Below are 19,074 nucleotides of genomic sequence, written 5' to 3'. Positions count from 1 at the left end.
TCATTCCAGTATTCAAATGTTTGAGAGCTGCTTACCCTGTTTATTAGATTGCTTTTTGCACTAAGCACTAGGGTTTTTTTTCCCCATTTTTAGTTTTTTCATTTATTTGTAGCCGTAGTAAATCTCCCAGTCTTGGGGGGTCGGAGACATGACGTTACACTATCTTCCTCCCAGCTATACTTGGGTGTCTCTCTCACATTCTTCTTGCTGTATTTCTCTCATTATTCTCTCTCTCTCCTACTCTATATCTACCAGCTGTATTATAAACTACTATACCCATAATGTACAAGTGGTCCACTACCCAAACCAGAAGAAAAATAACAGGCTTTCAACTTTAGCACATTAACTCTCTCCAGATCCGATTAGACGCACAGATCAGTAGGGGCACACCCCCTTTATACATAGCTCTACTGGAAGGCTCAGGAACATCTTATCTCTGCACAGCCTGTCACTCAAAACAGAAGGGGCGGGCCGTCCCATATATTTCCGGGTGTCCGCTTTACTTCCCTCAAAAAAACAGGGAGGATTACACTGACAGTGTGTGAGCCTGGGTTCACACTAATGCGATGCGGAAATCGCAGTGTTTTCTGTGCGAATTCCGCACCGCATCAGAATCGCACCCCCGTTCATGCAAACCTCTCTGGGTGTGTATGTTAACACCCCGAAATCGGTCCACAAAACACGGTGCGATGTGCAGAATCGGATCGCATAGGTGTGAATACCCATGCGATCCAATTCTAGTGCGGACCAAAAAAAGGGTCCTGCACCTTTTTGATGCGGGTGCGGTGCGATTAGAGCCATACAAAATGTATGTCTCTATTCGCACCGCACACAATTCGCATGTGATTTGCACATGAATGTGGTGCGGTTCCTGTGCAATTTACATGTGATGTACCGAACCACGTATATGTGAACCCAGGCTAAAGCTGCCGAACTAAGCACAAATGCTTTCTACTGGTGATCTTTATTGAGCTTACTGATCACAGTTTATTTTTTCAAGCTTACAACCACTTTAATAATCTTCCATATTCCTGTCCTTGTATGTTCCCTTAAACTTGTTTAGGCCGGTATACTCCTTTTTAAGGTGTAATATATGTCCGGACATGTAGATTGCAGTGTGAAAGTCGTTTAATTTCTGTGCTCTATTATCTCACTATGCATAAGCCAGAAATGAAAATGAAAGTGCACATAATCTGTGTTACTTGTACAAGTGTTGTTTGTTTGTTTTTTTTTTTTAACAAAATGTTAGCCAGCCAAATTTAATATTATTATTATTATTATTATTTTTTAGATGGTGTGGAAGAGTTAGTGCCCCTGTCAGCTTTTTACTACTATCTGGAAAGTGAGGGAAACCTTACAGCATCACAGGCAGAAATAAAGTTTTTCGGCTTCGTTCACACCATGGTGCAGAGACATGAGTTTGCACGTTCTGCAAGGGCACAAAAAAATTGTTCTCTATGTGCCCTGTTCACAACACTATTATTACATGTGGATTTTCTTTCTGCAGAAATCTGCAGTGTGTATAAAACTTACTGAAACGTATATGAAAACTGATTTAAACATCTGTTTCTGCGTGGTTTTCCCCATCAATTTTTATGCACTTCTGGTATGAACGAGGCCTAATGGTGCTTTAATTACACAGCTTTAGTTTTACTTGTATGGTTTTTTTTTTAATGCACTTGTATGACAATAGCAGATAACCTTTAGATGTTCTAGGTCAGCCTTTCTCAACCGAGGTGCTGCCTGAGGTCATCTGGGGTGCTGCAGCATTCAGATGAGACTGAGCTCCTGCTCCTCCACCGAACTGTAGATCATCACAGCAGGAGCTGGGTCAGAACAGTGACAAGCAGTCAGGAAAATGAAAGCACTAGAAGGGGGAGGCGGCGTCCTCAGCTGTCCGCCACCGCCTACAGTGCAGTTCGTGGCAGTGTGAGTTCAGGTACAGTACAGCTGATTTTTAAAAAGGTTATCTGTATGTATGTGTGTGTGGTTTTTTTTATGTGTATGTGAGTGTGTGAATGTCTGTACGGCACATTGAATCTTGACCCCTAATTCTGTACGATCAGAACTGGGCTCATTCATAATAGTGGCAAGGACTGCTCCTCTGAAAAGCGATCCATGCTCAGAATGCTTTTCAGAGGCATTCAACAATCAGGTAAGAGGTATGTTGCCTCAACACCTGTATTAACTGCCTAAATGCAGCATCATTGTACTGCAACCTTGTGCAATACACATAGTTTCAGAGTGGTTGCAATGCAACCCCATTCAGCTGGGGGTTAATTTCCATCTGCAGCCACAACATGTGTATGACTTTGGCTTACTGCATCTGCAGCTAAAGAGGGAGCATTTGGGGGTGGTAATAAAACTGCTTAGTCGTGTGGATTTACTGCCCCCAACCTCATGTATAAACGAGTCGTTGGTTCACATCTGCGTGGCTGTGTGTAGGGCAGCCTATTCATTTTAGGGGGCTGTCCTGCCTACATAAACAAAGGGAAAAAAGTTGCCACCCCCCCTTTTTTTTTTTTTTTTCTTTCTTTATAAAATGCACGATTTCCAATGTTTGGGGGTGCCATTAAGAATGAATAGTATCCCTGTGCATCTGCTAAAGAGCTGTGTGTCAGGATCACATGCAATTTTACACATGTCCCGATGTGCAGTGGTGTAAACCAAGCCTTAGACTGAGGTGCCTCGAAACTGAAAATATTGTTAACCAGTTGCTGACTGCATTATAGTTGCACTGGTAATCAGTGCCCTTATCAGTGTAAATGTGTTTTGTCACAGGATTGATGGTTATTGCCTTTCCTTTCCTCACACAGTGACAGCACATGAGGAAAGGAAATGCTGATAACTGGCATTTGTTTACATGTGATCAGCTGTGATTGGACACACCAAAAGAAAAAAAAAAGATAAAAATGTCCTGTGGGTACAGTGTTGCATGACCGTGCAATTTTCATTCAAAGTGCGACAGCGCTGAAAGTTAAAAATTTGGCCTGAGCAGGAAGGGGGTGAAAGTGCCTGGTATTGAAGTGTTTAAAGGGCACCTGACTGGAAAAAGGTTGAGAAAAACTGTTGTAGAATAACAAAATATAGAAGTGTTCTTGAAATGTTTGGGCCATTGTTTAGAAAACCTGGCATTGTGATTTGTAGCCACTGCAGTACTCAGATGCTTACTATATATTAGATATGTGTTATGGCTGAAAAAAAATATAAATGGTTCTTTTTCCAAATGTTCAACAAGTCCCATGTATTAATAGTCTATAGTATTTATAGTTTACAGAGGGGAAGGGTTAGATCTTCTTTCAGGTTTTTTTTCAGTCTGTGACACCAGCACAGTGTTTCTGAACCTTTTTTCAGTCAAGGCATCCATTAAAATGCTGTACAATTTCAAAGGCATCCCATTCTAAAATGAAATAAAATGAAAAAAAACTAATAGTTTTCCACAATGCTGCTACATTCACACACATAGGACACCCAATATTAGCCTGGGTTCACACTGATGCGGCGCGGAATTTGCAGTGGTTTCTGTGCGAATTCCACACCGCTTCACAATCACACCCCGTTCATGTGAACCACTGCGGGTATGTATGTTAAGTTAACAACATCTCGAAATCGGTCTGCAAAACCCGGTGCGCTGTGCAGAATTGGATCACGTGGGTGTGAATACCCATGTGATCTGATTCTAATGCGGACCAAAAAAAGGGTCCTGCAACTTTTTGGTGTGGATGCGGTGCGATTTGAGCCATACACAATGTGCAAATCACATGCGATACACCGCACAAGTGTAAACCCAGGCTCAGAGGTGATTTAGACTTATAAAGCACACATACCTTTGCACACTGGTACTGATTAGTATTTCAATGTTCCTCTTCTCCCTCAGTTTCTCTCCCTTACTCAGCTAATGTGACCCCAGTGTAGACAGAGAGGAGTGGGGTAGGCACAAACAAGGATGCTCTGCAAGCACCAGACATCCTCCTTATCAACTGATGACCTGGTTGTTACGACGCTGGCAGCTAAAAAGTTGTAATGGTGCACAATGAAAGCCTGTGGCTTTGTGGAACTAAAAGGCAGGCTTGATCTACCTGCTGGCTTGTATACAATTTATGGGCAATCTTTAGGCATTTTGCCAAGGCACCCTGGTTAAAAGGCTGCACCAAAATATAACATTGAGGAACAGGTATCGCCATACCAGGAAGACGCAGCAAAACGTGAATGATGTTATAATCATTCCTCACTTTACAAAAAAAAATCTTTTGTCTCCATTGGAAACATTTGTCATTGTTTTCTATTGCTTCCTGGCCCATCCGATCCCCTGTTAGTGTACCGCAACTGAGGATAAAACTTCACAGTTGGGTCACAGCAATATAAATCTGACAAAGGTGTCCTTTTATGACACAGAGAATAGCTGCGATTCAACGGATCTCAGCTATTCTCTGGTCATTCACAGTTTATAACACTCAGGAGATCCTGTCAGCCCTTCTCTGGAGATCTGTGTTCTCCGTCCAGATTCTCCAGCCCAGAGCTGGAGAATCAGAGGGACCGAAAACTAAGCAGAGATAATTTACCTCTGCTTAGTAAACTGGTCTTTTACTATAATCTGGAGAGATTATAGTAAAATGAGCCGTTTTTCAGAGTTTGTAGACCGTTATCCAGCGTTTGGAGACCGTTCTCCCTTCGTTCGGAGAACTGCTTCATAAACTGCATTCACAGGAGAACTTTGTTCTCCGAGAATGCCGGAGAACTGAGCAGCGATCTATTACCTCTGGTTCACAAACGGACACCAAAGGTTGTAAACTTTCACTATTTTATCTCAAACTAAAGAATTTTGCTTGTAGCTTGCATTTAATATAATTTTTGAATGGGTTTTTAAAATACCACAGGAGCATTGGAACCATGATGTCCACCAAACACTGATGGAAAGTCTGAAAGGTTTGTGCTGGTACAGCCCTTGCAGAATTTGTACATTTTGTGTAGGTATGCAGTAACTACATTTCTAAAAATATTTCTCATATCTCAGAGAGACAAGCAAATACAACTAAAATTATTTTCAGTTTTTAAAGTGAGTAAAAGCCTTATGCAATTCTGTAAATTACACTGATTTTTCAGGACTAATGTTGCCACTTCAATGTTTGTTCTTGATAGTCAGTGGGGACCTCATATGTCACTATGGCTGGGATTTAGAGCCAGCAGCCACAGCTAGTGTTGTGTGATGGCTCTCATTGGGGAGAATTTTTGTTAATGCATCTTTGGAATGCTATTATACATATTGCAGCCAGGAACGGGTTAGTGGAGAAGTTTTGGGTAAACAAATAAACATACTCCTCTCTATGTTGCAGCATTGGTGTGATGTTGCAGATAAATCCCCTGTTGGCTGTAAGCTCAAGAACTGAGCAATCACATGGCCGCTGATAGTTCAGTTCTTGGTCTGCTCAGAACGGAGAACAGAGACGGTTAGTCTGAGGGACGCTGAGAGGCAGAGCAAGCTGTTAATCAGGCAGCTGGGTAGGTAATGACAATGTGGTGGGAATCCTAGAGCCGAAGTGGCTCTGTCATGTTAGCTGATGGAGGACAATACTTGTACAGTTTGCTGTCTTTTTTTTCATAAGGCAGAAGTACTTAAAGCTGAATTCTAGAACTGAACTTGTATATAAAAAAAAATTATGGAAGCTCTGTAATCGATAATACATCATTAAAGTGTTACTAAACCCAGGACCCTGCATTCACTATATCTGGTCTCCCACAGTACACACTACATAGAAATGCAATTATTTTAGTAAATAAAAACTGCTAAATACCTTTTCTCATCATCAGTTAGAGCAGTCTTGTCACTTCTATCAGTGTTCAGCTGAGCACTGGTTAAAGCTTGTAGAAGGAGTTTTCATTCTGCTTTAGGAGGATGCAGAACCCCTGACCTGTGTCTGGACAGTGCTGATTGGCCCTGTGCTGATCACATGCACTCTCCCAAGAAAAAAAAAAAAGCCTCTAGCAATACACACCAAACTGAGCATGTGCAGAGTGTCTCCACATGATATGTCTTATCATAAGATGAGGGGGCACTGGAAGAAAGGGAGGATCAGAGAAGTCAGGATCAAACCGCATTTTTACACAATGCAGAGGATTAACCCATTATGTTCCAAAGTGGGTATAACAAGCATGCTTTACTGCATATACAGACTGATGTTACTGTTGTGGGTTTAGTAACACTTTAACCGCTTGTCCTTCAGAGGCATTACCCTCCTTCCTGACAAGGCCATTTTGTTTTTGCAATACGGCGCTGTTACTTTGACAATTGCGCGGTCATGCAACATTGTACATAACATTTTATGCCCTTTTTTTTCCCACAAATGGAGCACTGTATCAGCATGAGTTACTTCTGATGAGTTTTCCTGACACCAAGAGAAAATAGGTGACAGGGAAGGGCACAGACTGTGACTGACAGCCTCAGCTGTGTGGAGGGAGTGTGTGTGTTTCCTCCAATCAGCTCTGAGTTCAGAGGTGATTAGTAACTTCAGATCCCTGCCATCTTCTTTTCAGATCTTAGAGATCATGTGTAAATTCTGCATTTTGAATGAATGTTGGAAACAAATGGCTATAGATAAGCAGGTACAACTTATGTAGGATGATTTGTTTCATCTCTGTGTATCAACTGAGGCTAGTCACTTTACTGGGTATATGTAACAACCTCTTTAAAGCTGATCTCCAGGTTTCCTTTCACTTGAACCACTTCCCACCAGCCTATAGTAAAATGAGAGCCGGGCAAGCCTCTTGTCCCTCTGGGAGGGCGTCATATGACGTCCTTCCCGGATCGCGCATTGCACATGCCCTCAGGGCCGTGCTGAGGCGAGATCTGTCACCGGCTGTGTAACTCGGACACGGCCAATGACAGATCTGTGTACTGGTGCATTGCCCCCATGGCCCCATTGCCAGTACCATGTGACCTGCTGTGACCAATCACAGCAGGCCACATGACTGTTGTGTACAATGAATGGTTTCCTTTCATGCCATCCATTGTATAGAAGTGTGTCTAGCTGTGAATGGTCACATGCACAGGCTGGGCCAATCACAGCTCATCTGTGTCATGTGATTAGCTGTTGCTAATCACAACAAAAAAAACCTGAATGAATCAATTTCATTCAGTTAAATGCTTGCTTATAGCAAAGAAATCCTTTGCTGTAAGCAATCAAATTGTGTAAAAAAAACAAAAACAAATACTGATCACTTCCCCAAAGTAGTACAATGTCACTATGGTAACATTATCCTACTTTGGACATAGTGTAATATAGTGTAATATGAAAAAAATCTTTAAAAAAATTATTAAATTATCAAATTTTTTTTTTGTCGTACTGTCACCAGTCAGTGTCCCTGATCACCGTCACACCAGTTATATGATGACGCTGTACTGCACTGATGACGGTGTGTAAAAAAAAAATAAAAAATTTTCATTTCTTCATTTTCCAAAAAACTATGACAAAAAAATTAAAACTTCAAAAAACTCGCCATGCCTCTTATGAAATACGTTGGACTGTCTACTTTGCAAAAAGGGGTCATTTGGGGGATATCTGTACTGTTCTGACATTTTTGGGCCTCAAGAAATTAGATTGGCTGTCTGTACTTCAGGATTGATCAATAATCAGATATATCCCAGTTTGTGAACTCTATAACTTTCCTACAAACTGAATAATAAATACTGATTTGGGTTATTTTCACCAAAGAAATGAAGCGGAATACATCTTGGCCTAAATTTATGAAGAATGATTATTTATTTGCAAACATTTATACCAGAAACAAAGAAAAACTTGTTTTTTTGGGAGGGGGGGTAAAAATTATTTTTTTACCATAGTTTTCGCTCCATAAGACGCACTTTTTTCCCCCCAAAAAAAGGGGGGGAAATGTCAGTGCGTCATATAGAGCGGCCGGTCCGGTATCTCCACCGCCATCCCCGTGTCAGAATACCGGGCCGGCTGCTCTGCTCTTCTCTGCAGGAGGACCTTACCTGTTCCTTGGTCCAGTGCTGTACAGTCTTCCTGTGCCGGAATCTTCCTGGGCCGGCATCTGTGACAGCCGCATGCCTACTGCGAATGCGCTAGAAGCGCTGCGCTTTGTGAATGGTCCGCCGTCTTCTGGGACACATGACAGGTCCCAGAAGACGCCAGGCCATTCACAAAGCCCTGCGCTTCTTGCACATGCACAGTGGGCACCTGGCTGTAACAGCCGGGTGCCCACACTAAAGGGAGGACAACTCCGCGGAACTGGGTCGACTTGGTCGTCCCCTGCGCTGTCCGCAGTCTCTTGGTCGTCCCCTGCGCTGTCCGCAGTCTCTTGGTCGTCCCCTGCGCTGTCCGCAGTCTCTTGGTCGTCCCCTGCGCTGTCCGCAGTCTCTTGGTCGTCCCCTGCGCTGTCCGCAGTCTCTTGGTCGTCCCCTGCGCTGTCCGCAGTCTCTTGGTCGTCCCCTGCGCTGTCCGCAGTCTCTTGGTCGTCCCCTGCGCTGTCCGCAGTCTCTTGGTCGTCCCCTGCGCTGTCCGCAGTCTCTTGGTCGTCCCCTGCGCTGTCCGCAGTCTCTTGGTCGTCCCCTGCGCTGTCCGCAGTCTCTTGGTCGTCCCCTGCGCTGTCCGCAGTCTCTTGGTCGTCCCCTGCGCTGTCCGCAGTCTCTTGGTCGTCCCCTGCGCTGTCCGCAGTCTCTTGGTCGTCCCCTGCGCTGTCCGCAGTCTCTTGGTCGTCCCCTGTACTGTGTCTGCAGTCCATTGGTTCAGCATATTTTTTTCCTTGTTTTTCTCCCCTTAAACCTAGGCGCGTCTTATGGTCAGGTGCGTCTTATGGAGCGAAAAATACGGTATTTTAGCAAAAAATAAAAACCCCAAGTGGTGATTAAATACCACAAAACGAAAGCTCTAGTTGTGTGAACAAAATGATCAAAATTTAGTTTGGGTACAGTGTTACATAGTCTGGCTGAAAAAAGACAAAAGTCCATCCAGTTCAACCATAGAAAAAAAAAAAGTTATAATCCTATACCCACAGATCCAGAGGAAGGCAAAAAATACCTATAAATGTTAGTATCCAGTCATATCCTGTGTATCTAAGAAAGAAACCAGCACTTTTTTGAAGCAATCCACTGAGCTGGCCAGAGCCAACTCTTGAGGGAGTCTGTTCCACAGCTCTCACTGTGAAGAAACCTTTCCGTGTTTGGAGATTACATTTCTTTTCCTCCAGACGTAAAGAGTGCCGCCTTGTCCTCTGTGATAACCTCAGGGTGAATAGCTCTACACCGTGTTCACTATATGAACCACTGATGTATTTATACATGTTGATCATATCCCCCATTAATCTCCTGTTCTCAAGAGAGAATAAATTCAGTTCCTCTAATCTTTCCTCATACTTGAGCGCCTCCATGCCTCTTATCAGTTTGGTTGCCCTTCTCTGTACTTTCTCCAGTTCCCCAATGTTCTTTTTGTGAATTGGTGCCCAAAATTGAACTGCATATTCCAGATGAGGTGTTACTAATGATTTGTACAGGGGTAATATGATATCTCTCTCTGGAGTCTATACCTCCTAATACAAGAGCGGATTTTGCTTGCTTTAGACGCCGCAGCTTGGCATTGCATGCCATTATTAAGCTTGTGATCTACCAGAACTCCCAGATCCTTCTCCACCATTGATTCCCCCAGTTGTACCCCCCCTAGTATGTATGATGCATGCATATTCTTAGCCCCCAAGTGCATAACCTTACATTTATCAACATTAAACCCCATTTGCCACATAGTTGCCCAATTAAACAGTGCATTGAGGTTGGCTTGTAAGTTGGAGACATCCTGTAAGGACATTATTCCACTGCACAGCTTGGTGTCATCTGCAAAGACTGAAATTGGATTTTTAATCCCAGACCCTATATTGTTTATAAATATATTAAAAAGTAAGGGTCCCAACACTGAACCTTGGGGTACACCACTGATGACCCCAGACCATTCAGAATATGAATCATTAACCACTACTCTCTGAATACGATCTTTTAGCCTGTTTTCTAACCATTTACTTACTTTTTCCAAGCCTGTAGACTTTACCTTACAAATTAGCCGTGTGTGGGGAACTGTGTCAAACGCTTTTGCAAAATCCAAGTAAACCACGTACACCGCCACCCCTCTGTCCAAGGTTTTGCTCACCCCCTCATAAAAAGAAATCAGATTTGTTTGACAACTTCTGTCTTTCATGAATCCATGCTGTCTGTTGCTTAAAATATTTTTTTCCAGCAAGAACTCATCTATGTGGTCTTTTATTAATCTCTCCAGTATCTTCCCAACTGTAGAAGTTAAACTAACAGGTCTGTAATTACTTGGTAAAGATTTTGACCCCTTTTTAAATATTGGCACCACATTGGCCTTACGCCAATCCAGTGGTATTATGCCAGTCATTAAAGAGTCCCTAAAAATTTGAAACAATTGCTTTGAAATGACAAAGCTCAATTCTTTAAGGACCCGTGGGTGTATGCCATCCGGTCCAGGTGCTTTATTCGCCTTTATTCTGTCTAAATATTTTTGGATCATATCAATTGTGAGCCAATATGATCATCTGGAGCTGTGTCAATACCATGCCCATTATGGACAAGAGCTCCCTCATGCTCCTTTGTATACACAGAGCTGAAGAAGGTATATAATAAATTTGCCTTCTCTTTGTCCCCAGTCACCCATTCTAGATTATTTTGTAAAGGGCCTACATGCTTGGACCAAACCTTTTTACTATTAATATATTTGAAGAATTTTTTGGGGTTGGTCCTGCTATCTTTTGCATTCTGTCATTCGTTTTCAATTTTTGCGGCCTTTATTTCCTTTTTGCATATTCTGTTCTTTGTGATGTTTAAATGATGATAGTGTTCCTTCATTTTTATATTGATTAAAAGCTCTTTTCTTATTATCTATAGCCTTTTTAACTTTGACCATAAGCTATATAGGTTTGATTTTTAGCCTTTTATACTTGTTGCCCATGGGAATATATTTTGCAGTGTGTTCACATACAGTCTTTTTGAAGAACTCCCATTTCTGTGTTGTGTTCATCAATGCCAATATTCCCTCCCAGTCTAAGTCTTGGAGAGCAGCTCTTAGCCTTGGAAAATTAGCTATCTTAAAATTGAGCATTTTTATTTTTCCTGTATGTGCTTGCTGTTTACAGCTAACAATAAATGAAATCATGTTATGGTCACTGCTACCCAGATGTTTTTTTATATGGACATTCGTAATAAGCTCTGCATGGTTTGAGATTACCAGGTCCAGCAGAGCATCATTCATCATTCCTAGTAGGGGCCTCTATGAACTGTACCATAAAATTGTCCTATAGTAGGTTTAAAAATTTTTGCCCTTTAACTGCTCCTGCAGTACCATTACTCAAGTCAATTTCCGGGTAGTTAAAACCCTCCATTATTATAACTGTCCCAGCCCTTGCAGCCCTTTCGATCTGTGCAAGGAGCTGAGTTTCCACCTCCTCATTAACACTGGGAGGCTTATAGCAAACTCCAATGATTACCTTTGTAGTACGCACCCCCATGTGCAGTTCCAGTTCCACCCATAATACTTCAGCCTCATCACACTCTACATCAACTAGGTCCTCTTTCACACTCACTCTGAGATCACGTCATATAGAGACATACACCACCACCTTTCCTACTTACTCTGTCTCTCCGAAAGAGAATAAAGAGCATGACCATGCAATTGTTATTCAAAGTGTGAGAGCACTGAAACCTGAAAATTTGCCTGGGCAGGAAAGGGGGTAAAAGTGCCCGGTATTGAAGTGGTTAAATAGTTTTTTGGACCAAGCTGGTCTAAACTAACCATTTTTTCACTGACTGCTGCATTCACTCTACATGCTGTATGAACTGTATGTAGCTTCAGCTACACACAGTACACAGTGGTGGGTTCCAGCTGTGAGATACACTTCTCATACCCCGAACAAAACAGAGTCTGGCTGATTGGCACTCAGGAGATCAGGACGTCATCAGCCCTCCTCTTTACCTCAGCCAATCAGAGGAAGCTTTGCGTTCATTAACGAAATACAAAGCTGTCTTTGTATTGCTGAGCATCGCTCAGCCAGACTCTGTATTGTTCCGGATGTAAGATGGGAAGTTTCTGTCTCACAGCTGGAACCCAGCACTGTTTACTGTCTGTAGCTGAAGTTACATACAGTTCAAACAGCACTTAGAGCCAATACTGCAGTTAGTGAAGGAAATAGTTTGTTTGCTCCAGCTTGGTCCAAACGATCTATTTAAAATGACAGGAAATCTGGAAATCAGCTTTATGGAGTGTCTTAAATTGGAGCTCCACCCAAAAGGGGAAATTCCACTTTAAGGACTGGTCCCCTGCTCACCGTTAAGGATTAGCATCTTTTGGGAGTGGGTACCTGAAATTGACAGGTACCTGCTTCCGCTGCGATCGCCTAGGCCATTCACAAAGCGCAACGCTACTCGCGAATGTGCAGTGAGAACCCGGCTTTGAAGCTGCAAGCTGGCCAGCCAGGTGCCCACACTGAAGATGCTGGTGCCAGGAACAGAGGGGTGGGGGGGGAGATGGCAACGCAGGATTGAAGGATAGGTAATTGTCAATTTTTTAAAAGTCAGCAGCTACAGTTTTTGTAGCTGCTGACTTTTATTTGTTTTTATTTTCACTGGAACTCCGTTTTAATGAGCAGATGGAAACTTTACATTTCCTCTCACTTTCTCTCTCAGTAACAATTGATAGAGGGTCTAAACATTTCCCCAATCTGTCCCAAATGTAAAAAAAAAGGTTTGCCTGTCATATGATTTTTTGTGCATTTATACAAATGGTTGAACAATTTGGCATTTCAGGCCGAAAACAAAACTGTTTTTATACCCAATTTTAAGTGTTCCCTTTGATATTTCTCATGGCAATCTTTTAATCCACCATGGTTGCCTTTTGCGTTAAGACCCATTTCTTTCATTGCCAATTTTTTGATGGGTCATTAAAGTGTTACTAAACCCACAACCGTAAAATCAGTCTGTATATACAGTAAAGCATGCTTGTTATATTAATTGTGGAACCTAAGGGGTTAATCCTCCGCATTGTGTAAAAAGGCTGTTTGATCCTGTTTTCTCTGATCCTCCCTTTCTTCCATTGTCCCCAATCCATCTGCTGATAGTACAGAGCTCTAGGAGTCATTCTGCACTTGCTCAGTTTAGTGTGTATTGCTAGAGAGGTTCTTTTTTTTCTTTGGGAGGATGCATGTGATCAGCGCAGGGCCAATCAGCACTGTCCAGACAAAGGTTCAAGGGTTATGCAGCCTCATAGGACAGTTGGAGGAGAATGAAAACTCCTAAATAATTAACCAGTGCTCAGCTGGACACTGATAGAAGTCACAAGATTGCTATATGCTGATGAGAAAAGGTATTTAGCAGTTTATATTTACTAAAATAATTGCATTTCCATGGTTTGTATACTATGGGAGACCAGATATAGTGAATGCAAGGTCCTGGGTTTAGTAACACTTCAACAGTCTTAGCTGCATTCAAACTCAAAATTTCTTTTCTTTTTTTTTTTTTTCAGGAGCTTGAAGAGATCCGCAGATCTTCATCGCATAACTTTTGTAATATCCAGGTTGATGAAGCCAACCTTCTGACCTGGCAGGGTCTCATCGTTCCAGTGAGTTGACGTCGTGTGTGTGATGTTGAGACACAACATTTGAAACTAACATCACATTAAAATCCTATAAAACCCAACGGTGGTCCAGTAGTGTATATACATTTAATTCTTCTGTCCTTTTAAGCCATGAAAATTATGTAGAACTTATACACTGCTCAAAAAATTAAGGAACACTTTTTAATCAGAGTATAGCATCAAGTCAGTTAAACTCCTGGGATATTGATCTGGTCAGTTAAGTAGCAGAGGGGGTTGTTAATCAGTTTCAGCTGCTTTGGTGTTAATGAAATTAACAGACGCACTAGATGGGCAACAATGAGACGACCCCCAAAACAGGAATGGTTTTACAGGTGGAGACCACTGACATTTTTTTCCCTACTCATCTTTTCTGACTGTTTTTTACTAGTTTCACATTTGGTTAGGGTCAGTGTCACTACTGGTAGCATGAGGCAATACCTTGACCGTACAGAGGTTGCATAGGCAGTCCAACTCCTCCAGGATGGCACATCAATACATGCCATTGCCAGAAGGTTTGCTGTTTCTCCCAGCACAATCTCAAGAGCATGGAGGAGATTTCAGGAGACAGGCAGTTACTCTAGGAGAGCTGTACAGGGCCATAGAAGGTCCTTAGCCCATCAGCAGGACCAGTATTTGCTCCTTTGTACAAGGAGGAACAGGATGGGCACTGCCAGAGCCCTACAAAATGACCTCCAGCGGGCCACTGGTGTGAATGTCTCTGACCAAACAATCGAAAACTGACTTCATGAGGGTTGCCTGAGAGCCCAACGTCCTCTAGTGGGCTCTATGCTCACTGCCCAGCACCATAAAACTCGATTGGCATTTGCCATTGAACACCAGAATTGGCAAGTCCGCCACTGGCGCCCTGTGAGTTTCAAAGAGCAGGTTCATCCTGAGCACATGTGACATATGTGAAAAGGTCTGGAGAAGCTGTGGAGAGCGTTATGCTGCCTGTAACATTGTTCAGCATAACCTTTTTGGAGGTGGGTCAGTGATGGTCTGGGGAGGCATATCCATGGGGGGACAAACAGAAGTCTACAGGCTAGACAATGGCACCCTGACTATCATTAGGTATCGGGATGAAATCCTTGAACCCATTGTCCGACCCTACGCTGGTGCAGTGGGTCCTGGGTTCCTCTTTGTGCACGAGGATGCCCGGCCTCGTGGCAAGAGTATGCAGGCAGTTCCTGGAGGATGAAGGAATTGATACCATTGAATGGCCCCCACACTCGCCTGACCTAAATCCAATAGAACACCTCTGGGATATCATGTTTTTGTCCATCTGACTTAGCCAGGTTGCACCTCACACTGTCCATTAGCTCAGTGATGCCCTGGTCCAGATCTGGGAGGAAATATTCAGGACACTATTCGTCGTTTCATCAGGAGCATGCCCCGGTGTTGTCAGGCATGCATACCAGCACGTGGGGGCCATACAAACTACTGAGTACAATTTTGAGATGCTGCAATGAAATGTCAGCAAAATGGACTAGCCTGCTGCATTTTTTCACTTTGATTTTTGGGGTATCTTTGAATTCAGTCCTCTGTAGGTTGATCATTTTCATTTCCATCAAATGATGGGGCAACCTTACGTTCCTAACACATTACCCAGTCCATATTAGTATAGATATCCAACGTGATATTTTTCCCGATTGAGATCTGATGTGTTTTCAAAGTGTTCCTTTCATTTTTTTTGAGCAGTGTATTTGTGCAGCATTGGGCATATATACAGTTCCTGATATTTAAAATTCTGACCACACCAGTTCATGGACTGCTCAGCTTGATGCTGTTCACAGCTGACAACGCTGCTCCTTCAGAAACAGTACAAGAGGATCACAATACATTAAAATACACTGGATGCTGCCTGACACCTCCAAGTTGTCACACCAAGTACACACAGAAACACCTCCAAGTAGTCACACCAAGTACACACAGATAGAAACACTTCCTCCCAAGCATCAGAGCACTGGAGCATACCAGGGAACCACCACTGCCCCAAGTAAGAGCCAGCCCAGGTAAAATAACTGCATTAATAGTAGTCTGCTCCCAGGCTGCTGTACACGCACTGGCCAATTTCTTTTGAACCAGCTGATATTTGGCCCGTGTGTACCAGCCTTAAGGTTTGGGAAAAAAAGATTGGATTATGCTTGATGTTACCCAGCCAGAAAATGAAGCAGGCTGTATCTGTTTCCTACATCTTTCAATGCACACTGCGAAAAGCTCAATGTACAGTGAAATTTCAGTGATTAATTTCAGTACATGAAAGTAGACTATATAACTGTGAAAGACAAGGCTGGAGTACAGCTTTAACATAAGTGGAGCTAGCCTGAGCTCTTAGCTACCACTAAGCTTCACTTCCCTGACTTTCCAGTACCACTAACTAAGCTCCCTATCCGACAGCTTCCTAAAGTTATTTACCCCTTAATATGGAGCCTCATAAATTTCCCAGCTGAGCAGTTGGCATTTCTCATTCTCCAGCTCACTATCCTGAACTTTTTCCCCGAGCTCAGCTAACCTTTGTCCCCACTCTTCAGTATCAGCCTGGAATTCTTTACCCCAGAATATCTAGCCTCTGCTTTTCTGCCAAGAAACCAAGCAAAATCCAGTCTATCTCCCTCCTAGCATTCAGATTCATCCCCTCTCTTTTCATTGCAACCATCTCCTCCAGCACTATCAACCTGGGCCTCCTTTCTTTAGTATAACCAGCTTTTGTCTCTCTGACAGCAGGACCTACTGTATTCCCATCTCTGCATATTAAAGACCTACCCTCCCTTTCATAGGATTACCATAAACCTTAGAGCTTCTTTGCAATAAAACTCTTTTGTTCTAAGACTTCTGGAATCTTTTCTAGACCTTTCCATACATTCTTCAAAGTTCTAAAAGCACACTGAAATATTGGTGTTTCTTAATTGTGGATTTCAATGTTGTCAGTAAAGCATGTAACAGTACATTTGTCTGATATGAGATATACCGTAATCTTGCTCATGGTGATCAGATAAGACTTAGCTCTGTAAGAGCTTGTAACTGCAGCTTGTCCAGTCCTAGCTTAGTTTTATAAGTTATCACATGACATTCATATTACCTTTTAGGAAGACGTCTTTTTAAAAAAGGTCTTCTAAACTTTTCCTCCCTTGCTCTAGGACAATCCTCCATATGACAAAGGTGCATTTAGGATTGAAATTAACTTCCCAGCAGAGTACCCATTTAAACCACCCAAGATCACATTCAAAACCAAAATCTACCACCCGAATATTGATGAGAAGGGCCAGGTATGTCTGCCGGTGATCAGCGCCGAAAACTGGAAACCCGCAACCAAAACTGACCAAGGTAAGATGGAATAAATGTTTTGCACAAGCAAATACAGTGTACTTGAATTTGTTTAAAACTAGTACTGAAGAGTAGAAGGAACGCTTATAGAATTAAAGCGGATCTTCACACTCTTCATCCCTCTGCTCCACCCTTCCTGTGGTCCTCTATGTGTAGCAAGGTTTTTTTGTAGGGTTTTTTTTTTTTTTTCAACCATTTAAGGACCAGACTTTTTCTGACACTTTTTGTTAACGCTTAACAATTTTTTTTTTTTGCTAGAAAATTACTTTGAACCCCCATGCATTAGAATTTTTTTTAAAGCAGAGGCCTTAGAAAATAGTTTTGCAAATTTTTTGTGTCCTGCAGTATTTGCGCGGCGTTTTTTTTTTAAATGCAAATTTTTTTAAGAGAAAAATACTTAAAATTTTAATGCAAAAAACACCATGCATAACTTATTTTTTTTGTAAAATATAAAAGATGATGCTGCGCTGAGTACATAGTTACCAAACATGTCACGCTTTAAAATTATGCACGCCTGTGCAACGGGGACAACGTAAATTTTACTATCCTTAGGCAACACTTGAAACGCCTTTACAGGTTATCACTTCATTTTTATAGAAGAGGATTTATAGTGGAGGTCTGATGCTAGAATTACTGCCCATGATCTGACATTCGTAGTGATACCTCACTTGTAGACAATTGCTGTTTGCATGTGTGTTGGACCAACACATGTGTTCTCCTATGCACACAAGCACAGGGGACAGGGTCAGTTTAAATTTTTTTTTTTTTTTTTTACATTGTCACTTTAAAAAAAATAATAATAATTTGATCACTTTTATTGCTGTCACAAATAAAATAAACATCCCTCGTGACAGCAATAGGACTGTGACACGTCCTCTTTATGAGGGGATCTGGGGGTCAGTAAAATCCCCAGATCCCTCCACTGCCCTTAAAAGCATTCATTTATACCAAAAGTGGTGTGATAGAGTGCTTTTTTTTTTTTTTTTTTTTTTTTTTTTTTAAATAGCACTGTGTATTTCTGAGTAAACCAAAAGTGATGTCAGGTCATTGCTTATTTAACGGAACCAAACAAAGCTAATCTGGTGACACTAGCTAGTCGATTAGGGCTCCCGGTGGGATGGGAGATCCCATTAAAGTGGCAGGGAGAGGGGACGCTGCAATTATTATGTAAAAGCCGACCATCTGCACTAAGTAACGGTACTGGGTACAACCACTTGAATACTGGTGACTGGTTGGCAAGTTGTTAAAGAAGATGTTCAGCTGTACCCTTCCTATCCCCTTCCCCTGCGCTTGCCACCCACTATGTATCACGGGCTTTGCTTGCCCATCTGCGGGCACTGGATTATATAGCAGGTGCTGCAGGGTAGAGGGTACTGAGGAGAGCACGTCCTGACCCGGAAGTGAACGTATATGACGTCACTTCCGGATCACCATTGACAGTTTCCCTCACCAGCATGGACAGGAAAGAATGTAATGCAGTGTGGTCTGCACTGCATTACATTCAGTGGAACACGGGAGGCATCAATTGGCTTTTAGACCCTTTATATCTTATTAAAAGAACCTGTCACAAAACAATCTTGAACGAAAGACTCTTTTTCATAAGACAGTACAGGTTTACTTTACTAACCCTACCTTTTGTGGTAGGCCTTCTCCTACCCTTACTACTTTCATTCACTGACGAAATCTCTATCTGAAGATGTTGGGGCACTACTGACTTTACAAAAGTTGCTAAGCTGGCCATAGATGCTTTGAATCTCAACTGGTTCAGCAAGGACCAGCCAAGATTTGAACCACCTATGGGCAAGCTTATTGTACCCAAGTTCATTGTTGTACAACTTGGGCACAACCAGCATGTCGGATTATTATTATTATTTTTTTATCAAAAGAGCTCTTTATTGAAGAAGGTAAACATGCATGGAATACAGAAGAGCAATAAAAGTAACGCCATACAATAGCATATTCTTAGTAAAAGGAAATTATAGTTTACATAGCATAGTCGTGAAGCAATATATGAGGATAATCAGAAAAATTACCAATTATGAGTCTTCAGATTGATCTGCATTACATGTGGAGGGTTGTTCTAACTATCCCGTATCTTGTTGTA

The 19,074-nt window shown here is 42.2% G+C and overlaps 1 protein-coding gene across 1 annotated transcript in view; it reads left to right on the top strand.

Moving 5' to 3' along the window:
- The window catches only part of LOC149445879 (ubiquitin-conjugating enzyme E2 L3), a 29,668-nt gene extending 12,669 nt beyond the window's left edge, over positions 1-16,999 (top strand). The window contains exons 2-3 of the mRNA XM_089653156.1: positions 13,536-13,631; positions 16,784-16,999. Coding sequence (XP_089509282.1) covers positions 13,536-13,631; positions 16,784-16,984 — 297 coding nt within the window. The 3' untranslated portion in view covers positions 16,985-16,999. The remainder of the gene's footprint in view (positions 1-13,535; positions 13,632-16,783) is intronic.
- Positions 17,000-19,074: the final 2,075 nt, after the last annotated feature.

The sequence above is a fragment of the Staurois parvus genome, unplaced genomic scaffold (assembly GCF_062004578.1).
Source record: "Staurois parvus isolate SC_StPar_1 unplaced genomic scaffold, SC_StPar_1.0 ptg000704l, whole genome shotgun sequence".
Taxonomy (NCBI): domain Eukaryota; kingdom Metazoa; phylum Chordata; class Amphibia; order Anura; family Ranidae; genus Staurois; species Staurois parvus.
The sequence above is the reverse complement of the archived record's forward strand: the minus strand, read 5'-3'. Positions and strand labels throughout refer to the sequence as shown.